General features: G+C 40.1%; 1 protein-coding gene across 7 annotated transcripts in view; it reads left to right on the top strand.

Moving 5' to 3' along the window:
• The window catches only part of abcc3 (ATP-binding cassette, sub-family C (CFTR/MRP), member 3), a 54,152-nt gene extending 29,453 nt beyond the window's left edge, over positions 1-24,699 (top strand). Inside the window, exons 9-31 of one of the 7 annotated variants that reach the window (XM_067577153.1) lie at positions 697-874; positions 1,037-1,198; positions 1,421-1,513; positions 2,097-2,300; positions 4,756-4,902; positions 5,011-5,098; positions 5,481-5,547; positions 5,654-5,780; positions 8,229-8,405; positions 8,740-8,907; positions 9,477-9,660; positions 9,760-9,868; positions 10,169-10,325; positions 10,733-10,940; positions 13,375-13,688; positions 15,987-16,186; positions 17,685-17,811; positions 19,352-19,453; positions 20,007-20,153; positions 20,249-20,407; positions 22,435-22,601; positions 22,705-22,899; positions 23,830-24,699. In XM_067577153.1, coding sequence (XP_067433254.1) covers positions 697-874; positions 1,037-1,198; positions 1,421-1,513; positions 2,097-2,300; positions 4,756-4,902; positions 5,011-5,098; positions 5,481-5,547; positions 5,654-5,780; positions 8,229-8,405; positions 8,740-8,907; positions 9,477-9,660; positions 9,760-9,868; positions 10,169-10,325; positions 10,733-10,940; positions 13,375-13,688; positions 15,987-16,186; positions 17,685-17,811; positions 19,352-19,453; positions 20,007-20,153; positions 20,249-20,407; positions 22,435-22,601; positions 22,705-22,899; positions 23,830-23,941 — 3,592 coding nt within the window. In that variant the 3' untranslated portion in view covers positions 23,942-24,699. Of the gene's footprint in view, positions 1-696; positions 875-1,036; positions 1,199-1,420; positions 1,514-2,096; positions 2,301-4,755; positions 4,903-5,010; positions 5,099-5,480; positions 5,548-5,653; positions 5,781-8,228; positions 8,406-8,739; positions 8,908-9,476; positions 9,661-9,759; positions 9,869-10,168; positions 10,326-10,732; positions 10,941-11,504; positions 11,816-13,312; positions 13,689-15,986; positions 16,187-16,237; positions 17,524-17,684; positions 17,812-19,351; positions 19,454-20,006; positions 20,154-20,248; positions 20,408-22,434; positions 22,602-22,704; positions 22,900-23,829 lie in introns of those variants that run through there. The other 6 variants (XM_067577154.1, XR_010925012.1, XM_067577155.1 and 3 more) reach the window with 6 other exon arrangements.
• The last annotated feature ends 218 nt before the right edge of the window (positions 24,700-24,917 follow it).

The raw sequence follows: 24,917 nt of genomic DNA, 5'->3' as shown, positions 1-24,917 counted from the left end.
AAGAAAGTAAAACTCCTCCAAACTGTAATATTCCAATTATTACAACGTCATTAGTAAATGGTAAATTGGGATGTTGACTGCCTTGGTCAGTATGTGAGGAAAACATGCAATGAAATACTGGAAATACTGATTCATTCAGGTGACTACAGTCCAACATCTTCTGTAGATGTTTATAATAAGTAAACTTTATTCATACAGCACATTTCAAAATAAGAAAAGTTAAAAGTAGTTAAAAGTACCAAAAAGTCAAGAATGCAAGTAAAGACGCAAACAAACCTAAAATAATTATTTAAGGAAAACGCTAACAAGGAAATATGTGATTATTTTTTATTAATTTGCCCAGAAATATCATCTAGTGGTCCAAGTTTCCTGACTGTATTTTCTGTGCTGTCGGATCACCATCACCAACACGTTACTGCACACTAGAAGACCACTGATTAAAATATATAGCATGTCTGATTTTAACGATGATGAGCATGTTACAAGGCAGAGATGTAAATTTGGTTGTGCTGACCCTCTCACAGCATGGAGGCAACAAGACTGCCAATGTGAGACTTTGAAAATTCATCAGGGACTAGTTCTATTGTCTAGTGCTTGGTTTTTATTTTTGAGAGACATTTTGTACCTTTTTTCAGATTAGTACAGGGGTGTGTGTTTAATCTAAAAGAAATGTTTTACTTTCTTTACCTTTTATAGGATGTTGATCTCGTTCACAAAGCAGAAGGGGGTTCCTGATTGGTGGGGTTATGCGCTGGCCTTCCTCATGTTCTTCACAGCCTTCCTGCAGACTCTGATCCTCCACCAGCACTTTCAGTACTGTTTTGTCACCGGCATGAATGTACGCACAGCTCTCATAGGAGCTATCTACAGGAAGGTACACAAACACAGTCACACCTGTTCGGTTTTTACTCTCAAAAATAGTTCAACATTTTCACGTCTAAGTTTTCTGACTGAGGTTTTAACATGTACATGCAGGAGATATAGGATTCTTCACAGAAAAGCAATTTATTATTGTGTCCCTGTCCGTGTTCTTCAGGCCCTGGTGATAACAAACAGTGCCAAACGTTCATCTACAGTGGGAGAGGTAGTTAACCTGATGTCTGTGGATGCACAGAGGTTCATGGACCTCACCACCTTCCTCAACATGCTGTGGTCTGCTCCTCTTCAGATCATGCTGGCTCTATATTTCCTCTGGCAGGTACGTGCTCAAATCAAAAACACTGCAGATTACACACACAGGAAATGTCACAATCTCTCAATCATGTTTTGTAGAACAAAGTCACTAATAAAATTGTGGCATGGACATTTATTACATCTTTTGAATAGTGATGAATGTAACATTATGTCTATATTTACTTTTTGCATTGATGCTTAGTGCACTGGCTGGATGTGTGTTTAGTGACTGTGCTCTGTTTTACAGAACCTTGGCCCGTCTGTGATGGCAGGAGTGGCTGTCATGATCCTGCTGATCCCCTTTAATGCTGTCATTGCCATGAAGACACGAGCTTACCAGGTATGAACAGTCAAAGTGGATTTTCAGTGGCATAGTATCAATGATAGAATCATGTTATCCTTTTACACAGCTCTGGTTTTTAAATAAATTATTTCAAGCAAATTCTTAGTAAATTGTCCGCATAAAAACCGAAGTGCAAAAACAAGAAGTTGTGGTTTAGGTTTATGTGCCAAAGCATTTCACCGTTGGGTTAGGGGCAACAAGTTCCTGGAGTCTCTGCTAGTTACCTGGCAACCTCACAGTGACAATAACACCTCAAAATATTCCTTCTGTTGGACTCTCTTAGAAAAGTTCCTGCAGTCAAAACGCAGCTTTGGACTCAAACAGCAGCCTTGGGTTTTTTAGAGAACACTGTACTCAGGTCCAAACTGTCAGTTGTATCATTGTGTTGTATTCTGTCAGTTTGAATTCACTAATGTCCTTGCAAACTTCAATTCAAGTGTCTGCAAGATAATTCTACGTTATTCATGGGGTTTGCACTTCAAATATGTGACCTTTGTGTACTTTCTTTGTGTGTTCAGTTAGTTTCAAGTCTCTGAATTCATGTCTTGTCCTTGTCCCTGTACTCCTCTTCCTGTCTCAGGTGGAGCAGATGCAGTACAAGGATTCTCGTATTAAACTCATGAATGAGATCCTGAATGGCATCAAAGTGCTGAAGCTGTATGCCTGGGAGAACTCCTTCAAGGAAAAGGTTCTGGCCATTCGACAGAAGGAGCTGAATGTGTTGAGAAAGACGGCCTACCTGGGAGCGCTGTCCACCATGGCCTGGACCAGTGCCCCTTTCCTGGTATGTTCACTTCAGATGTCTGGAAGCTGGCTTTCTTTCATCACACTCTGATTGGTCAGGAATGAAGCATGTCACAATTATCTGTGACCATTATTATTCTATTTTGTTGTGAAAAATAGGTTTTCCTGGTTTTAAATAGGCTGTAGGACAGAGATGTTAAGTGTGAGACCCAACAGCTCAGCTGCAGCTCCTGGGGAGCTGAGAGGACAGCGGCCGGCCAAACTACCTTCACCAGGCTGACTGACAGCAGAAATTTACTGAAACAAAATAGTTTGCATGTTGACTCCACAGGAAGAAATTGACACTGTTTCTATTTATTGATTGATACAGTTAATAAGTTGAAAACACATACAGCGGGATATTTGGTTGATTTAAACAGCTGCCTGCTCAGTTTACGCTTCATTAAACGGGACAGAAACAGACTCGGAGCGAAAACACGCGGGGGGGGGTCTCTGTGAGACTGTGTCTGATTCAGTGTGGACTGATACATTGAATAAAATGGAAGTGTATCTGTTCTGTGAGAAAACACTTTTTACAGTATGTGAATTAGCCACCGCCTCTCTTTCCCACTGTTCAACAGGTGCTGGAGATAGGAGACTGTCATGTGCAAATGCCCCCTGCTGATTGGCTGGAATAGCATTGTGTGGCTCACTCCAAGCCACTTTATTTGTTTCTCAGTTACAGAGCCAGGGCTGTGTATGAACACCTTTTTTGTTTTTTAGTGCACACACAGAAAGGACGGCCAGCAGACCTGGAGGAGATATTAACTGAATGTGACAAAACGTGTATTGAACAATCTTCCTCCAGAGTCACTGCCTCTAGCTTTAAGGCTTGTCAGAGGAAGTCTGATTGCCGTCAGGTAATCTTAATGAACTCATAAGTCAAGATTGACAGTTGTAAATACTATTTGGCAAGTGTTCAAACAGCCTAGTTTGCAGCCAGAAATGACAGAGGGCCTTGATTTGAAACTATTTTTTAAACGTGGTGCAGAGAGCGGAGGAGGAGGAGGAGGAGAATATTTGGGTCAAAGTTGTAATTGATATTTTAATAACTTGTATGTTAACAACGTTGAGATATTCAACAAAGACTGAGAATGTCACATCTTGGCATAATTGGTATTAGCCAAGTTCTGTAATATTAATAATATTAATTATCTGTAATATTATCTTAATACATCTAATCTGATATTTATTTTGTATTGTTCTTAAATTTTTATCTTCCTAAATAGAACAGCTACACAGTGCACATTTAGCCCACATTAAAATAAGTAATTGAAATGTTTTATGGTCTGCAAGCTCTACAGTAAGAAAATACAGCTGCTACTAAACACTTTCCTTTAGTATTTTGTACTGGTACCTAATGTCTCTGCTGCTTCACTCACACATACCACTTCTTACTTTAGATCATTAAATAAAACTGAGAGGTGATGTTAACGGTCCAACTTTGTACAAGTGCTGCTTATAAGTGGAACACAGCAGCTGCATTTGAGAGTCAGTAGTAGCACATGTTAATACGAACCAGTATGCCGGTGGACCGGTTCTCCTGGTATATACACCACTCAGAATCAGCATATGCCTCTTAAACAAGATGGCATGCCATAAACCTCTTTTCGATCTCACTGTCACTTGCGTGTTGTATATTATGCTTGGACAGAGGACGGTCTGTGTGTATCTGTTGTGGTTGGAAAGTTTGGACAGGTTTGGTTTGGCCTGGATAATTATTCATATTATTCCAACATTGCCATTTCCTTTCCCTGTTTAAGAATTTTTAACCTCATTAAGTCATTTAAGTTTCTTTTGTAACACTTGGATTATGCTGCACAAATATACAGTAATTTTGTGTTAAACTTTAGCTTTCTGTAACTTCAACCAACCGTTAAACTTGCTGGCAGACAGGCTGGTTAAATAATCTCACAACTGACGCTCACCCACAACACCAGAGACATGTTGGGAATCATTTACCGCAAGGCAAAGCTGGCCAAGCTCAAGCGCAGATGCCAAAGCAACAGTAGACACCACTTTTCATCACCTGTCTGTCTACTGACCCAAATCATAACATGAGAGAGGTGAGCGTGACCTGATCCTGTTGGTCTGCTAGTTTTGTGTGAAGTAAAGCAGAGAAATATCCGTGCAAACGCCATGACAACCAAGGCAATAACACGGGAGCAGTACTCCTCAGGTTTTATAAATAGGTTACATGACAGTGTTTGATTGATATCTTTGTCAGAGAGGTTTTACGTGTCAGATTAATGCACACTTTATCAGACAAAAGCTACTAGCATCATAAACCCTGTCCACTCTGTGATGTATTCACCAGCTGTTGATAATCAGGTCATTGCTGAGTCACCGGTTATTGTGCGAATGTGTTTAGCATCACAGCACTTACTGCTGCACATCTCTACAGTAAACCGATGGACCTCGACGTCTGAGTGGCCTGTTTGCTTATGTGTTTCCAGGTTGCCTTGACAACGTTTGCCGTGTATGTGACTGTGGATGAGAACAACATCCTGGATGCGGAGAAGGCCTTTGTGTCACTCTCGCTCTTTAACATCCTCCGGTTTCCTCTCAACATGCTTCCCCAAGTCATCAGCAGCATCGTACAGGTGGGAACCACTTCCTATTTTCTTTTCCTTTGAATTTTGTCTCCCCTTCCTGTTCTGTTTGTTTCGCCAGATTTTATTAAGTGCTTGTGTGTTTATTATCTGTCCCAGGCCAGCGTCTCACTGAAGAGAATCCAAGGTTTCCTGAGCCATGATGAGCTGGATCCAAATTCAGTGGACAGAAAGAACACAGCCTCAGGTAAAATGAAACTGCTCCTGCTTTGATTAAAACATGTTCTCTCCTCCCACCCTTCCCAGCTTCAGTTAATCAGTTTTTGAATTTGTTGTTATTCTATGTGTTTAGAACTGACTTAAATGAATGCCACCTTGAGAAAATGTGCATTGACATGACATCTCTTCATTGCATTGTGTAAACTCAGCAGCCTGTTGAAATACAAGGGTTTATGGTGCAGAGTCACTTGTACCTTTCACCCAGTGACTCACAGCCAGAGGGGGCTTTGGATGACTTATATTACGGAAATGCTCCTGAGTTGTTTGTCCTGTCAGATCACATAAGCGCTGTCACCATTCAAAGGCACTACACCGTAAAAAGATTCACGTGACTCTTTGTCGTTCGACAGAATATTCAGTGACAGTCATCAACGGGAAATTCACCTGGGGTAAAGAAGATCCGCCTGTTCTGCACAAGTATGTCACGATAAGCTTACTACAGTGTGTTCACACATGTCGCGTGTTTGTGTTGTCATACCCGAGGCTGTTCTTTAACATGTGAATGTTGACTGTGTGTTCATAGTATTAACGTGATGGCGCCCCAGGGCTCCCTGCTGGCGGTGGTGGGTCATGTCGGCTGTGGGAAGTCCTCCCTGATCTCTGCGCTGCTGGGTGAAATGGAGAAACTGGAAGGAGAGGTTTCTATACGGGTATTGCCTCATTTTCCCCTCTCTCTTTTTTAAAGCCAACAATGGATCAAATGACAGTGTGATGTGAAAGAGAGAGTTGACAAACTCACAGAGAATTATCACCCAACTTTGTAGTTCCCTTCAGCTGCACAGAGCATTTTAGGGTCTTTCAGCTCATTGTTTCAGTTGTATGGACTGCAACTTTAATGTTTTGGTGTGGCCAATATCACAAATTTGAGTCAGGGGGCTTTACAATCTGTACAGCAGCACAACATCCTCTGTCCGTAGACTCTCAATTAGAAAAAGGAAAAACTCCCTCCAAAAAAACCACTGGAACAGGGAAAAAATGGAAGAAACCTCAGAAAGAGCAACAGAGGAGGGATCACTCTCCCAGGACAGATAGACATGCAATAGATGTTGTGTGTACAGAATAAAACATGAAAGACAAATCACAGAAGTACAGCATGGAAAACAGGTCTCACCGCTCTCATCAATCATGTTTCTAGCTGCAGCAGGCTCACTGTACATTACCTGCTCAGCACCAAACAGCAGACAGACACAGTTAGCAACTAGTGGAACATTTTGCTCCTAAAACAACCAGGAATCACTCAGGAGCCCAAAACAGCTAAAATGAGAGTGAATATTGAACTTGAACAAGCCTCCAAATGAATACTAATGTTGTCTGCTGGTGTAAATGTTGGCAGTTGTTGTCATTACAACTTCATAAGATGATAATATGCCAGTGTTGCCGCTTTCTGCTTGTTCCAGTGCCTCCAAGTGACCAAAAATAAATCAATTAACGCAGCTTTAATATTCTTATTAGTGTGCATTCAAAAGCCTTAGACCCTCAACCAATGGTAATAATAGTGCATCTCCAGAGGAAGAGCACAAACTGTAAATACACCTGAAGGCATCGTTGTCAGATAACTTATTTTATAACTTATTTTTAGTCACAGATGAATCCTATGAGAGCAACATCTCTGTTTTACTTTCACGCTGTGTGCACACATTCACAAAGATGGAAAAAAGGAGGGAACCAGTCAGTCAGTTGGACTTTATTTATTTAGCACTTTATGCACAGGTTAGCTCATAAGTAGTGTAGAAAACGGATGAATGGTCAGTGCAGTTCAAAGTGTACTCAAGAAGGAGTGGAGAAAAAAAAGACAAATGTACACAGACTTTAAGATAAAATGCTAAAATAGATCAAAAATAAAAAGATATACACAATAAATTCCGAGGTGTAGTCCATGCAAGTGATTTTAGTCTTTTTATAGACACAATTCTAAACTAACTAATAACCAATGAAGAGTTTAAATACCCTTTATAATCCCACTTCTAATAATAAATATTACTAATAGTTATTTAATGACATCTTTCTATGTAGCTATAATGTAATCTCTCTGACTGTGAACTGACCCTTGTTGTGTCATTGAAGTTAATAAAGTTAGTTTACTATTAGTTATTTATTCAGAAAGTCTCAATGAGATCAAAGTCTCTTTTACAAGAGAGACCTGTGGACAAATTGTGTGTATACAACATTACAACAAGACAATTCAGTCACACAAAGCAGTCTGTTCTGCAGTTCATTCCAGCAGTGAGGTACATAGTACTGGAAACCAGTCCTCCCCAGTTCATAACTGGTATGAGGAACTGTTAAAGTGAACCTGTTCTGTGATCTGGTGTCATGGTTAACAGCTCTGAACTCAACTACGGATGTTAAATATCTGGACAGAAAGCTCCTTTAAATGAAAGCCAGGTTAAGTGAAGTAGTTCATTGAAGTAATGTGTGTACAATATGACTTCAAGCACTGACCTGCAAGTACAAACTAGGTTTTTATAAAACAAATATGTTTTGGAAAATGACAAACATAAGCACTATCAATACCAATGATGTAAGAGACAAGCAAGCAGTCCTCTCAACCATGCTCGCATTTGTTTTCAGTAAATATACCAGGGAATAGGACTGCTAATAAAGAATATTTTTATTATCAAAAATGTCAAATGTTTTCTCGATTAATAGATTCATTGTTTGGTCCATAATATGTCAGGAAATGGTGAAAAAAGTTGACCACTGTTTTCCAGAGTTTTGTCCCAACCAACAGTCCACAACCCAAAGATGTTCAGTTTACTTCATAAAAGACTAAAGAAACCAGAAAAAATATTTACATTTAGAAGCTGGGAATCAGAAAATATGGACTTTTTTTAATGAATCAAAATGATCAATTATAGAAAATAGTTGTGGTTTAATTTAATAGCAACAATTAATCGAATAATTGTTGCAGCTCTACTGGGGAATAACAATAAATTTGACAATGCATTTATAATGTCGTGAGGTTGGTGTATACCTGTTCTCTGGAAACATAACACACGTTAATATCAAGTGAAAAACAAGCAGACCTTGTAGAGTCATATCAGAACCGTCATTAGAGGAAGTGGTGTGAAGAAAAGATTGTCGGCCTCTCTTCTCAGGGTTCAGTGGCGTATGTACCTCAGCAGGCCTGGATACAGAATGCCACCCTGCGTGATAACATCCTGTTTGGGAAACCCTACAATGAGCAGAAGTACCGCTGCGTGCTGGAGGCCTGTGCCTTAACCCCTGACCTGCAGGTTCTGCCTGGAGGAGACATGACTGAGATAGGCGAGAAGGTACTGTCATTTTCCCTTCTTTTAGTGAGGATCCACTTTTTGTTTCTGTTTCCAGGTATCAGCTTTGACTCATTTTTGCTATTCTTATGTCTGAGCTCTTTCCTCCATTTGAATGAGGGTTTGTCTTTGGAGAGCTTTTGTACATACTGATTTATTAGTAAGAAAACTTCATTTGGTAAATAGTGTGATATCCACTTTGTCTTAAACATGAGCAAAACAGCTGATTGCATGCATTCTCTTTATGTGAAATATTAGTGAATTTCGATACAGAGCAAATGTTAGAGCCTTCCTCTGTCTGCATGTTCACCCACACTGTTGTGTCTCCATCCTGCAGGGCATCAACCTCTCCGGTGGCCAGAGACAGAGGGTGAGCCTGGCCCGAGCTCTGTACAGTGATGCTGACGTCTACCTGCTGGATGACCCGCTGTCCGCTGTGGACGCTCACGTGTCCAAACACATCTTTGACAACCTCATCGGTCCAGAGGGGGCGCTAAAGGGCAAGGTGAAGAGAGTTTATGTCTAGCTTTTTATGTTTTTCTTTTTGCTACTAAAGAAATGCTCACACACACATTAGTGAGATAAAAAGCCCCTGTAAACAACACTGCAGAGCCAAATTAACTTCCTCATCCACTGCTGAGGTTTTAATTTTTGTTAAGTGCTAGTTGTTCTACTTGTGATGTATGACATAGGCAATAGTTCTTGTGACTCTTCCCCTCTTAAACCTCCTGTAAATCTTGTCTCAGAATCTGATCAGACTCTGCTTGTGCAACTCAAAGTAAGCGCTTTTTTTCAATACAGGAAGTTATGCCTTATCTTCTTCTCTTGAGAAGAAATTACATCTTATCAGTTTATTACATGTTTGTTTTTCATATTCATGACACCAATTTATGATAGGAGTTGCGTTAGTTCTCGTTTGTCTGCATTCTGCGGGGGAAGCGCACATATTGCACTGAATGTCAGAAGTTAAGCGTGTAATAAAATGTTTGCCCGTGTCTTTGTGTGGGTTTGGTTTGATATCATTCTGTGTTTGCTTTATTTGATCACAAAGTTTCTTTTGTTGTTTGACTCCAGACACGTATTCTGGTGACACATGGCATCAGCTTCCTGCCTCAGGTGGATAACATTGTGGTGATGGTTGACGGCAGGGTGTCTGAGATGGGCTCCCACCAGGAGCTGCTCAGACAGAACGGAGCATTCGCAGAGTTTCTCAGGAACTACGCGCTGGAGGACATCATAGAGGAGGACGAGGCAACTGGTAAAGTGAAAGTGAAAATCACATCAGTGTGGGTAAAAATAGATGACTGAGTTTGTTTGTTGGCAGTATAATATACAGTTTGTCTCAACGTTTTTAAAGAGGAACTAATCCAAGATGAGGAATTGTTCCCTGACGACGCCCTTAGCAACCACACTGACATGGTGGACAATGAGCCGGTGTTCAATGAGGCAAAGAGAAATTTCATAAGGTACAAACTGTAGTTTCTTTCTTAATTTGATTGCTTCACTTCACCCTGATGCATTTTTCTCTTTGAATGAATCTTTCATCTGATCAGTCAGCAGAGGCTTTTCACTAAACTCTAACCTACAATCAAGTCTGGCATCTAAAAAAAAAAACTTTCCAACCTGCCTAAATTACCTATTGTGATAAACACAATGAAGCAGTGACTGACTGGGTCTTATTATTTGGTCTTTCACTGCACAGACTGAATGGTCCTCTTTATATAACATCTTCCAAAAAGGTGCTGTACATTTCTCTCCCCTTACAGGCAGATCAGCATAATTTCAGCAGATGGAGAGAACCCCAGATCTCGCTCAGTGAGGAGGCACGGCTGCAGCCAGAGGAAACACGCAGAGCCGCAAGAGAAGAAGAAGCCACAGGAAGTGGAGAAACTCATCCAGGCAGAGACCACAGAGACAGGCAGGGTCGGTCCAGCCTCCCGCTTGTCAGCTCCTTTCTCATGCATGTGGTCTTTAATTGATGTTTGTTTAACATATTATATTTCAGCAGGGCTGAAAGCTTGAGTTTGATAGACACACAGCTGCAAAATTAATCCAGCTGATGCCAACAGATTAAAAGATGCTGTATGTTGTCAGCTATAAGCTACTAATGTCAAGAACACTTCTCACATCTAAACATTTCAGATGAATGATTTTAGTTTACCATCACCTGGTTGAGATCCCTTATACTGGCTCTGTTCTCTTTGCACCTTCAAACAGTTTGTACTAACTTCAAACAATAGACAATGCCTCTCCGTCCTTTGTTTTGGTCCCCTAACCCAAACCTGGGCACATTAATCTAATAACACCGTGGCTGTCCTCTCACTCACCAGGTGAAAACAAAAGTGTACCTGGAGTACGCCAAGGCGGTGGGACCGCTGCTGTCAGTTCTCATCTGTTGCCTGTACGGCTGCCAGAGTGCAGCAGCCATCGGAGCGAACATCTGGCTCAGTCAGTGGACCAATGACGCCTCGAGAAATCAGACTAAGGAGAACGTTCATATGAGGGTGGGGGTGTACGCAGCACTGGGCATTGCACAAGGTAAGAGACAGTCAGCTCCCTGTTTAGTTTTATGCATTTATTGTTGTTTATGTAAACAATGTTGTCCAAACTGCCTTTGGAAAAGGTGTGTTTCAAGGTTCATTTGTGCTGCCACGCTGCCACCATGGTGCCAAATACCGCTTCCACCCACACAGCCTGTTGCTTCAGAGCACATTGAAATAAACTGATATGTATTTGCTTTCCAGCCAGGTGAAAGGTCTGCTTTTGATATGCCATCATCCAGAGGACACTCACCAAAAATAGCTTTAGTGTCAAAGTAACTGCACAGATAATAACTGTGTGTATTCATACAGACAGAGTTCACCAGTACAACACTTAGTTTACATTGTGTTTTATTCATTTTTCATTGTTTCAGGTTTGATGTTGAATGCATGGAGGCTGTTTACGTGATGCATAATATTTCTTTTTCAGTGAACTGTTCAGGACAGATGCTGCCTGTGTTTACTAGTAATTCCATTACTTTCTCAATCCACAACAAAACCTTCCTCTCTGATAACTTTCCCTTCTCTAACTCCTCTTCCTCTGGTTCAAACCTCATCCCAGGTATCCTGGTGCTCATCTCTTCATACACATTAGCCACGGGAAACATCGGCGCAGCCAAGAAACTGCACCATAACCTGCTCGCCAACAAACTTCACACACCCCAGTCTTTCTTTGACACCACGCCTATAGGACGCGTCCTCAACCGCTTCTCCAAGGACATCTACGTCATAGACGAGGCTCTGCCCTCCACCGTGCTCATGTTCCTGAGCACCTTCTTCGTTTCTCTCTCCACCATGATAGTTATCATTTCCACCACTCCCATCTTTGCCGTTGTCATAGCACCCCTGGCTTTCATATACGTCTTTGTGCAGGTACTCTCCAAAAAGACTTCGGAGGAAAATGTTACTCATGTGCCAGATGATCCTTTGTGTTCCTCTTTTCTTTGCAAACATGCAAATCTGTGACTCTTCCTCTTCCTGGAATGGCATGCCGCATGCATGTTGGTGCAGCTACTTTTTTAACCTTTCAATTTTTGGCTTTTGTTTCTCCGTAGCCTGCGATGTTGTCCGTGATGAGTATTTGCTGCTGTTACTATCTCTTTTTCAATCATGAATTCACTTTCCTTTCTCCTCAGCCAGAACATTTCCTGTCCTGCCCACAGCCTGCTTCTACATTCTTGTACACCCATGCACAAACAAACACTCCCAAAGACATGCAATCTGTCAAATTGAGCAATACAGCCTGGCCCCAGTATGCACACATTACACTGAAGCTGACCCCGATGTATAACGGTATCTGACAGTTTCACCAAAAGTAGTGTGGCTCAGTCTTACATGATCCAGAACCTCCCTCTAGTGGTGGACAAGTGTTACTACAACTGAATTAACTGGGTTTACTGTAGGCCAGTCTAACTGCAGGGTGTCTGGATTTATTATAGGGATTACACAAGTGAAGTCTATAGAGCTGTTAATGTCATCAGTGTGTAATGTGAAGCTTATACATGGGAGAGAGTGGTTTTTGTTTTGATAGAAAAACGGAGCAGATTTGAACTCAGTTCTCTGTTGGGATAATTAATAAGTAGTGGGTTAGTGTATTTGTTACAGAGGACCAGTTTTAGAAAATAAGTTTCAGAAAATAATAAATGCACATACAATGACCAAATGTCCTCATAGGTAATTGTAATTAAATAATAATAGAATTACATGGAAATGAGCAGCTTTTCTACATTATTTTTGGGTGTGATAGTAACAATTCAAGAAATGCTTGAAACTACACTATGTCTCACACACACACACACACACACACACACACACACACACACACACACACACACAATTGTGTGTGTGTACACCAGTATCCTGCATCAATAATACCCAATCAACACTGCTCTCATCAACTTTAAAAGCAGCAGAGCCACTGTACATTTACTGCTGTGTAAATTACAAGAGAAAACTGCCCTGAGATGCGTGTCACAAAGTGAAGATATGTTGCCCACAACGGACAAATATGTAATGTCCCTGTATGGGCTGAATTTACTGTTCTGGGAATACTGAAATCCCTGTAGGTAAAGACACAACATTTAAGCCATATAGTCTGAGCAAATACTATTAAGATTGTGTTAATATTAGAGCTGGCTGGTAGCATTAAATAGATACATAAAATGGAAAAGGGACAAAAACCTGAACTGTGTCTTGTTTTCAGTGTCCTGAGGTGTTAAAGCCACAATCAAGTGTTAAATGTGACTTTTAGCACATTTAGCACTACTGTGAAACGTACTGTGAAACGTACAGGTACCCTGCAGTGACAGTGAAAGCTGCTGTTTAATGAAACATAGAAACAAGGGACGGGTCCTAATCTATTTAACGCAGGTGTTATTGTGTTGTCACACTTGATCCCCTCCCCTTTCCCCTCCCCTCCCCCCTTCTCGCAGGTGTGCTGTTGTTGATTAACTGCCTGTTGTGCCGGGCCTACAGTATGCTGCGGGCAGCCAAGCTCACACACCGCAACATGCTTCAGGGGGTCCTGCGAGCACCGCAGGCCTTCTTCGAGAGCACCCCCACTGGGCGGTTACTAAACCGCTTCAGCAAAGACGTGGATGCTATAGACTCCCACATCCCAGAAAATATTGACATATGGATGCGCACTTTCTGGTACACACTGAATGTGCTGCTCATATGCTCTGCCCTCACCCCAATGTTCCTCATAGTCATAGCCCCGTTAATGGTGTTCTATTGGTGGGTTCAGGTAAATAGGAAACGAGTCTGCTAACTCATTAATACAACATGCATGTCTGAGAGTGTTGTTGAGTGTGTGTGCTATAGACATTTGCATGTGGTTGAAGTGATGATCACTGCTGTTGTAGTGCTGTAGTTGCAACATGGTTTGGTCTCTGCTAGTCCACTAGTCATAGCCGGCCGTGCTCTTCAGTGGGTCACTGGCCAGTCTGTAGTTTGACACAGTCGCAGCACTAGTCACTAGCTCCACATGGTTCATTTGGTTACACCAGTAATCTTTGGGGGATTTACTATGCAACAAAACATAACATTTAAATCTGGATTCTGCTGTCATTGGCAAATTGAAATTTTACTTTGATTACAACCAATTCTCAAAGCTCCGGAGGCAGAAATAATCTCACTGTTGTTATATATCTGTGTGCTAGTCAAACAGGAGCAGTCAATTTCTCCAGTCTCCAGTCAATTTAAGCTGGACAGGAAGACATTTCACTGCTCATCCTAGAGGCTTCATTAGGACTGAGCTGTTGCATACTGCTAACTGAGAACAAGCTGTACTTGTAAGTTTTTAGGTTAATATTTTGTCTCTTGTAGATGAATTCTTTTAATCGTCCGTCCAGTTTCAGAGCAGCCATACTTACTGACCCACAATGACTTTGAATCCCAGGAGGGACCTCTTTGCCAGTCAGACTTCCCAGATACTGTAGCTACAGTAACTTCTTCTGCCACTTAGGTTATTCCTGCCACTGGAGCAGCTCAGTCTAACATCCATATGACAGTGGTTTTGGTGTGAGAGCCGAGTGAACCGGCAGCTGGAGAACAGCAGTTGATAATGGTGGTGTGTGTGTAGCGTTCATCACTGCAGTATTGATTTCTTTCTTTTGTTGTTTTTTTTTATAAATGACACTAATAATAATTGAATCATTCACCAATTTAGCACAATAGTTTTGCCAGTATAATTTAGCATTGATGTGATTACTGTAGGATCTTTGTGTCTGACTAATTCAAACGGATCAAATGGATCATCGTATTCATGTATTGTATTCATTGAGGATAAGAGTGTAGGAGGTCAAAGAAAAGGTTTGCTTTTAGAATATCATTTATAAGCATTTGAGGAGCATTTCAGATTGAATATGTTCTACACTACTCCATTTAATCCACAAAACACACTCCCATACCTGACCTCAAGATGGCACAGTTTGGCACATTTCTGCAGTTGCGTCTGGTTCACAACACTGTACAGAGATCAGACACTTTTAGCAGTTTGGCAAACCTAATTAGATTTCAGTCTTTCAGTTAGACAAACAGTTCAGCAGTCACTCAGTAACACATTTCATATAACTTTATACAATGTAAAGTGCTTCACAGTAAATGGGGAAAACATTAAAAAGATAATGAAAAGTAATGAATCAAACTTCAAAGTGACTATAAGGAACATTTTTGTGTAAAAGCATCTCTGTTAAACATTATTTTAAATTCAGAAATCAATTTGAAAAATGATTGAAGCAGAGATTCATGGGGTGTTTTAGGGTCTGTCTGCTCAACATTTACACTAACCGGACCTTCCAATGACTAAAATCAGCTATAATAACACAAGCTAACCTTCATATTATTCCCTTGGCTTCATCATAACATCTACGCTGCATGGCCTTCGTCTTCGCTGCATCTTGTGTCTTACTGTCGGAACTTTCCTTTGAATCATACGTGGTGAAATTCTGCAAATGAAAAAACCAAACTACTCACTAAAACAATATGATGACACATACTTTAATATTAAGGGATACAGCTTTGTTGCTCAAAGCTTTTTAACATTTTCAAAATAATTGTGTTTTTTTTTTATTAGACTGTAAATTTGATTTTGATGCAAAAATGTGTATAATGAACAACAAAACACCTGCAGTTTAACCTCAGCAGCGCTGTAGGCTGCTATGGGTAGTATAAATATTATTTACTGTAAATTATTAAGCAACAAATTGTTACTCTTCCTTTGATTATGTTGTTAATCTGTTTACATGCAGCATAGAGTGTCAAACATTACTGAGCGATACTGAAGAGGTGATTTGCATGTAGACTGAACTCTCTGAGGAGCTTATGTAACATTAGCTGGCGTCTCATCAACAATGTGAAAATTGGAATACATACGAGCCCTGCAGGTGTTTCGTTAACACAAGCTTTCTTTATTACTCTGGGTGCGTGTGACTGCTTGCGTGTGTATGTGTGCATCATAATTGTTTTTTGAATATCTCAGCCTTTGTAATGTCTTGTTCGGTTGTAATGTTCTGTTTGTTTCTCTCCCCCTCAACACCTGTAGAGATTTTACGTTGCCACGTCACGGCAGCTAAAGCGTCTGGAGTCGGTCAGCCGCTCTCCCATATACTCCCATTTCTCTGAGACCATCACTGGCTGTAGTGTAATCCGAGCCTATGGCAGACACTCTGCCTTTGTTCTGATGAGTGATATGAAAGTGGATGAGAACCAAAAGAGTTACTACCCTGGTATAGTGTCCAACAGGTACGTGTCCTGTTTCAGCTCAGGAAAACAGCAGCTGTGTTCCAGTGTTTGACTCCAGATGGCAGTTGTCAAAACATAAACCTGTCATATTTCAAAGGAAAATGCAAATCAATAGGAGCATTTTGATTGCATGTCGTGTTCATAAACATCTTGTCATACTTCAGATTAAAATAAGTAAAACAGCTGTGAATTATTAGAAATGCGTTTTGGGAAATAAACTAACCAAATAGGAAGCTATAAAGACTGAAAGTAGGGGGAAACGACTAACTTCCAACCACAACTTTTTGTCTTTTATTAAACAAACAAGATATAATGTGGTAATTGGTTAGCTGAGGTGCTGGTAGCTAGCCAGGCTAGCTCTTTCTGTCTGCTTCCAGTCTTCATACTAAGCTAAGCTAACAGTCTCCTGGCCCCAGCTTCATATTTAACAGAGAGGCATGAGAGTGGTATCAATCTTCTAATGTTACTGTCTTCAAGAAAGAGAATAAGCATATTTTTCCCCAAACGTCAAACCTTATTTTATTTATGTCATCTGCAAGGAAAATGAAAGTGGATTCTGGCATGATTTTAATTTGGCAACCAGTCAGAACTTCAGGACCCAGAAATCTATGTTGTGCAATTATACACAATACAGAAGGGACGTGCTCATATCAATAAACAGGATGTTGGTCCACCTTTGTTTCCAGCTTCTAGCTAAATTAAAGTGCCAGTCTTTTCAGACTATAGTTGCTGAGAGAAAACATCTCAACACTGGAACACAGCTGCTCACAGTTTCAATCAACACTTACACACCAGAAGCTCAAAGACTCATCACTGCAGAGGGATGACTTCACTCAGCTATATAACAGACATATATATGATCAGTACAGTACACTGAGTATACAGTGCTTACAGTATCTGACTGTAGACCTTTATCTCTTTATTTCACTTAATATTTTCACAGCAGAAATTTTGAGTAGTACAAAAAAGCACAGGTATAACTAAAAACATTAATGATGCCTCCAGTTCTTCTAAGTGTCCATGAGTCAGGATGTGTAATAGCAGGAAGTGGAGCACTTTCATGAAACAAAGCCATCATTAATACTATTAATTACACCTGCTGCTTTTCCTCTCACAACACGTCAAAATGTCTGCTTTGAAAAGGGCCAATAATGATTGATTAGCATGCGAAAGCAAATTAATCATTTAAATCAACAATGAATCATAACTTTGAGGCATGCTACAGTGATAAGTGATGTCACCGCAGGTGTTTTCAATCAGTAATCAAGACACCAGCTGTGACATCACTAATTGGAGTGTGACCAGAAGTGCAATATGCCTGATTATTTGTAACTAGTGTATGTGACTCAGTGCTGATTTAGCCTGTAGTTTAACATACGTGCTCATCTGAATACTCCTGAGTTCCTCAGTTCTCTGTTACCTCTGACTTCTTATATCGGCCCTCATGACAGGGTCTGTGTTCGCTGCTGTAACGCTGCTGTAATACTCTGTCATACAGGTGGCTCGGGGTGCGTATAGAGTTCATTGGGAACTGCATTGTGTTGTTTGCTGCTCTGTTTGCTGTGACTGGAAAGGAGAGTCTGAACCCTGGCCTCGTGGGTCTGTCAGTGTCCTACGCTCTACAGGTACGCTGCAATCTACTCACTGTAATACGATCTACTCTAGCTTTTATATATACATATATATATACTCTGCTTTGAATAATAGTATGTGTCTAATATGTTTTTTCCTCAAAACAAGTTCAATTACCTCCTTAAAAACCTCAAAATTCCATCTAGTCCTTCTCCCTCATTGAAAAATCCACAATCTCTGAATATGCAAATATTGTTTCAAAAGTTGAACTGCTGGACACAAGATGTCTCCTACTTCACTCTAAAGTCCATTCTCAGTGTTTGTACACTGGAGGCTTCAAGTTTCCACATCACACTTGTGTAAGTCGAGTAGTGGACCAGGATTAGCCTCCAAACTAGTTGTGATGTCACAAGTCATGATCATAGGCCCGCCCCTTAATCAGATTTTCAGTGAGTACAGAGAAACGTTCCTCCTTCAGCAGATGAAAGTGAAAACAAACTCTGCACATACATCATTCTGCACAGTGAAGCTCAAATATTCAACTGAAGGAACAAGAAACAAAACACATTTTTGAGCAGAGGGGGACGTTAACTCAAATGACTTAAATCAGCAGCTAAAGTTAGTTAATGTTTTTCTTAGCATAGACAGAGAAAGATGTTACCAGTAATGACTTTAAAGCTGCAATAATCAATATTTTTAACAATGGGTCAAATGAATACATGTAATGTGAAGGCTGTCACTCATAGTGAGACTCACAGAGAATTATCACAACTCTGCAGTTCAACTCAGTTCAAAGAGCCTTTTCTCCTCTTTTGGCTAATTGTTATTGTTTTTCTGGTCCACAAACTGTGCTCTTATCAACCTCATTTTCACCTGCAGCAGGCAGCTGCTCTCAGTGAAACAGCTGAGATAAACCCACAGTAAACTACCTGCCCAGAACCAAACAATGTCAGAGGTTAGCTGGAGAACACAGTGGAACATTTAGACTAAACAGTAAAAAGGAGAGGGAACATTATATTCAGACAGAAACATGAATCCAAATGAATGCAAATGATGCTCATTGTGTGCTGGGTGTGTAAATAGACACATTTGCCATATGTCAGTGTTGCCCCTAGTTGGCCAAAATAATAAATGAATGCAGCTTTAGCTTCAGCACTAATTATCTCTTATCAGAAGCAGTATCTATTGTAGAGCTGAAACAATTTACTATTGAATCAATTAACAGAAAATAAATTTTAAATAATTTTGATAATTAATTAATCATTTAAGTATTTTTTCATGCAAAAATTCAAAGTATTTGATGGTTCTGGCTTCTCAAATGTCAGAACTGTCTGCTTCTCCTTATCTTGCTTTTTCGTTTGGGTTTTGGAGTGAAAAACAAGACATTGTAATATATAACCTTGGATTCTGGGAATTTGTGATGGGTATTTTTCATTATTTTGATGTTTTACAGCCCACATCATTAACTGATGAATCAAGATATTAATCAATGATGAATATAATGATTAGTTGCAGCCCAAATCCACTGCACCCTAACAGATATACAGTAGCACCTGAGGTATTAACACCTTCCAACCTGTCCTGTTTTTGTAGGTGACCATGTCTCTGAACTGGATGGTGCGAATGACTTCAGATCTGGAGAGCAACATCGTAGCAGTGGAGAGAGTGAAAGAGTACTCTGAGACAAAGACAGAGGTATGTGGCACGTGCGTACAGACAGGATGTGGCTGCTTCTGTCTATTTGTCATAATCGACAGAAGTTGAAGCTCGACTCCGCATGTGTTTGCTTTCAAAATGAAATTGTGTTGGCTTTGTGCTGCAGGAACTTTTGCAATTAAAAAAAGTAGGAATTTACCCACATTCCAAAAAAGTGTCCTGCTGCCAAGTCATGTTCTCAAACAACAGAGCACCTATAAACTATTAACTAGATCCAGAAAAGTTGTATCACCTTGTGCCAACAGGGGCCCCTCTGTTGCATGAGATAAACAGGGCATTTGTACTGTACACAATGTACTTTTTCAGCTGCAGCCATCACAGTATGTGCCCCTTCTGTAGCTGGTATAGTTCTTAGTGAAAACCTTTGTTGGGAACATCCCAGAGGTGAAATAAATGTTTGGCAGCCAGAGCGCAAGCAGAGAGCTCCAACTCTTTTAGAGTGATAAACAAATCAGTTGTGCTAAAAGCCAAGCAGGCTAATGAGTTGTTCAGAAAGTTTTCCTAGTCCGAAATGCTGCGTTTGTGTTCACAGGCCCCCTGGGAAGTGGAGGACAAGAAGCCCCCTCCTAATTGGCCCATGCAGGGGAACGTGGAGTTCCACAACTACAGCGTTCGGTACCGAGAGGGACTGGACCTGGTCCTGAAAAACCTTACGCTGAGCGTCAAAGGAGGAGAGAAGGTGGGGATGGTGTGAGAAGGGGATCAGTAGAGGGTTGTGGTTGAACACAGTGGCGTCACTAATCACAGCGTTGTTTTATGTACGTGTCTGTGCAGATTGGTATCGTGGGTCGCACAGGCGCCGGCAAGTCCTCCATGACGCTCTGCCTCTTCCGATTGCTGGAAGCTGCAGCAGGAGAGATCGCCATCGATGAGGTTAAGATATCAGAGATAGGCCTGCATGACCTGAGGTCCAAACTTACCATCATTCCACAGGTACACAACACACACTCACACACACAAACACAAACAAAAAAAAACTAGTTTTACAGAAGTCAATCCTGAAGCCTGTCAGCAATATTTCTGACTTGTATCACTGATAGTCGATATTCTTTGTCACAGTTTTCCCTATATGTTGTTCTTGGCAGACATTTCTGGAATAGTGTTTGGGTCAGTGGTTGTCAGTCTCTTTGGCTCAAGCTAATAAACAATGAATGGAAATTTCACTGCTGAAAGGAATAGAGTTGTGAAGTGGAGCTGCTGTTTCTGGAAGTGTTTTATCTAATCCTGTATTTCTATTTCAAAATTATCTTAAAACAATATCAATCTTTTAAAGAAAATTACTTGACACAGAAACCTGTGACTCTGTGATAACTATACAGGTTTATGTTATAGACATTAGTTTTAATTATTTCAAATTTGTCTCTGAGACAGTGGTTTAATGTTTTGTCTGTCAGTTTGGCATGGCAGATGGCTTTAAATACTACAATACCCATGAGCCTCAGCCATAGTTGCTATGGAGAAGAAGTCAGTCATGGAGAAGAAGTCAGTCAGAAGCACTAATTAGAGCGCTAATGAATTCTAAAGGCTTGGTTGTTGCAGTTGTAACAAAATGCAGTACTAAAGTTGTTGAATTCATCCCAAATCAACCCAGAAATTAAAAGTGAACTGATTGAAGCTGCAGACTGAAAAATCAGTTTTTTCAACATCGTAATCTTCAGCTTCCTCCCGTAATCAGCGCACAAAATTTTAATCTCTGTGATTGGATATGTCTTGTTAAAATGCACTTTGGGAGTCATAGTTAACTTAAACCCCCAAATTTTATGTACACATTCTTGTACCTTTTGATTCTTTATCAAAGAACCAGATATTTTCTTACGCAGTTGTTCATCTTTTGTACTAACGATTTAACTGGAGTTCTATGTTGAATTAATGAATTTTTACTTCCTGGAGTTAATTTTCAGATAAAAATCTGTTCTAATCATTTTTTATCAGGAGGTTAATATATCTATAATATGTAACTATTCTGCATTAAAATGTCTAAAAACAACTAGACCTATGTTATCTATTTTGTTGAGTTACATTATCCCAAAAATTTTCCAACAATTTCAAACCCAGAGAGATCTGTAATTGTAATCAAGGTAACGGTCTGTGTCATTTGGTCGCCTGTCAGCGGAGTCATACCCGTCTACCAAAGAATAGAAGCGCCCAAGATGCATGCGACGGTCTACCAAAGAGTATATGCGTACAAGATAATACATCGGCATTGTGGTTGTCCGCCAGAGACTGTCATAAAGTTTTAAGCCACATTTTTACGATCAACTTTTTAGATGTTGGTCATTTGTAACTATATGTTTTAACCAGATGAAGGATTTTAACCATCAGACGTCTGGATCTTAAGTTATCAGAGAAAGAGCTGAGCAAACGTTAGCAGCAGCTCAGCTAGCAGCCCCTCCCAAACAGCGTCGGAGAAACACCGTTTTTTTTTTTTTTTTTTTTTAATACCTTAAAATGCTTTATTCAGTGTTTTTACCTGTTTTAATCACAGGGTCTGTTTGTTTTGGAGGGGAGGTAGAAATTACATGCAGATACAATATATTGTATCTGCCTAAAAGTCAACCAGCTAGTCAACAGTAAATTCAACTGCCAAACATTCTCTGGTTCCAGGTTCTCAAATGGGAGACTTTTTGTTTTATATTATAGTAAAGTGAACATCTTTGGATTTTAGGTAGTTGGTTGTACAAAACCAGTAATTTGGAAAATTGTGATGAGCTTTTTACACTTTTTCTGACATATTGTAGTCTAAAAGACGATTTGATAAATAAAATAATAATAAATAATCAATAATGTAAATGTATACAAAATATTTATTGCTGCTGCTATGGAAAACTCGCTTCTCCTATTGCACATGACTAGAAGCTTGAAATTACAGTAAGACGGACTGTCCACTAAACCAACACAGTCGGGTTGCATCTGTGTTTGTGTCTCTCTTCAATGACTTCAAAGCCTTTTCTCTGCCGCAGGAGCCTGTCCTGTTCTCCGGGACACTGAGGATGAACCTCGATCCCTTCGAAAAGTACAGTGATGAAGAGGTGTGGAAAGCTCTGGAACATTCTCACCTCCACAAGTTTGTCAGCAACCAGCAGGCAAAACTGGAGCTGGAGTGCTCAGAGGGAGGAGAGAACCTGAGGTAAGCTCAGAGGAAAAGAGATGAAGACGAGTGAAGCAGTGTTTGTGTCTGCTCAGTAAAGCTTCTCTGTAACTCTGTGTCTCATGATCTGCTGTGTCTTCAGTGTGGGTCAGAGGCAGCTGGTGTGTTTGGCTCGAGCTCTCCTGAGAAAGACGAGGATCCTCATCCTGGATGAAGCAACAGCTGCTATCGACCTGGAGACAGACGATCTCATCCAGTCCACCATAAGGACTCAGTTTGAAGACTGCACCGTCTTTACCATCGCACACAGACTCAACACAATTATGGATTACACAAGGTTAGATACAGTAGTTATGAATACTTGCTTCAAGGGAAAAGTCCACCATAAAATAACAAATAATTGTCAGAAAGCATTCTGGATATAAATTGAAATAAAATGGGTTTACCATAAATACTGGCTCATAAGCCCCTTTAAATGTTATGACAATTTAACATGTTGGTCTCATTTCTGAATAAGCTGCAGACCTGCTAACATTTCTGTGACACATCCCATCATAGCACAAGTCCGTATGAAATGCCGTCAGATTAAAGGACCAGTGTGTAGGATTTAGTGGCATCTAGTGGTGACGTTGCAGATTACAACCAATTGAATACTCCTCACCCTCCCCTTCCAAGTCTGTAGGAGAACCTATGGTGGCTGCGAAACTCGCAAAAAACGCAACAGGCCCTCTCTAGAGCCAGTGTTTGGTTTGTCCGTTCTGGGCTGAATGAAATATCATGTGAGCATTGTGGCTCTCTTCATAATGGTCCAAGCCATGACAAATATTTAATATATAAGTAAAAGAAACTTATGTCTGAATAATAAAAAGTCATCACTTTAACAGATAGACAAAGCCAGAAATGTTACATATTCCATGCCTGAAAGGGATTCTAGGAATGTGTGGAACATCACAGATCAAAGATATGTTGTATATTATACATACTGTATGTAAATATAACATGTATAAATGTGCATATCCTTTATTTTGTTTTATCTTAAAAAATCTGAATAAAAATGTAGAATTATTCTACCTTGTAAACTTTGTAAACAGCCTGTGTGGTGAAACTGTACTTGCAGTTAATTATGATTATGGCAGTAGTTAAAATTGAATTTAATGATGTGCAACATAGTAATAAGGTGAAATTTTCCTTTAACACATATTGACAGACATGAAAATAGACAGACTTTGTGAATGAGTCATTTTCTTTTCTCTCTCTCCCTGTGCAGAGTGCTGGTGTTGGACAAGGGACAGATTGCAGAGTTTGACACTCCTACAAACCTCATATCACAGAGAGGAATCTTCTATGGCATGGCTAAAGACGCAGGAATAGCACAGTAGAACCACCTTCTTGTCATAAACCTGGGTTGAGGATCAGCTCAGTTCAGTCTGACTCTGAACTTCAAACCTGGCAGTGGAACTGAAGAGTACCTTTGATGTGCACTTGGTATTTTTTCAGGGCACTTTACTGCGCGTTTTGAATTCAGCTTGAGGCCAAGCCTGAACTCCTTTGCAGACTTGAATCAATTAGCATTTGCAAACATTTCTAGTGTTTGTCTGAATCCACACCAGGACACTTACATACTCTTTTGTGATTGTCTTAAGTTTCTGGCACTGACTGTATCGTCCTGTGTGGCAAACACCGTCAATTTGGCATCTACAAATAGGAAGGAATAGGAAGTAAATAAGTGAAAACAAGCCATATTTGCAAAAACTAGTTGATCCAAGTCTGACCTTTAGTGCCTTCTGCCAGTGGGATGAAGAAAGCCAGTGAATGTATCATTTTCTAATCGGCTGTCTGCTGCAAAACAAACAACAAAAAACAAAAAAAGGAGGAACTTTTTTATTTTATTTTTTCTACAAAGAAAAATACTGTGCCACTGTACTGTCCTCTTAAAAAAAGAAACATACACTTTTGTGATAAACCCACTTATTTTTGTACTGTACCATTATTTAAGCTACTTTTTAAAGATTTGTCTCATCTAGGGAAGTTTGCTCAGTTTAAATATGTGATTCTATTGTGAACCAAATCTATAAAAACTTGAATTCTGTATCACCAAAATATTAAATATGATGCCTTTATTAAAAAAGAAACGGAGGTTTGTGTGCTGTCTTGTAATTATACATTGTGAGAAGTAATAGATGTATTCATTAAAGGGCCACTCCACAATTTTACACATGGAGGTCAGTTTGTGAACGCCGTTAAAAAATGTGTTAATAATGCAGATGATGTCATCATGGGGTTTTGAGAGTGCACATTTTTAACAGAAAACCTGAGTCACAAACTGGGGTTTTCAAAAGTGGCCATTTAGGCAGG

The sequence above is a fragment of the Thunnus thynnus genome, chromosome 20 (genome assembly GCF_963924715.1).
Source record: "Thunnus thynnus chromosome 20, fThuThy2.1, whole genome shotgun sequence".
Lineage (NCBI taxonomy): Eukaryota > Metazoa > Chordata > Actinopteri > Scombriformes > Scombridae > Thunnus > Thunnus thynnus.
Note: the sequence above shows the minus strand (reverse complement) of the source record. Positions and strands in the feature narration are given on the sequence as shown.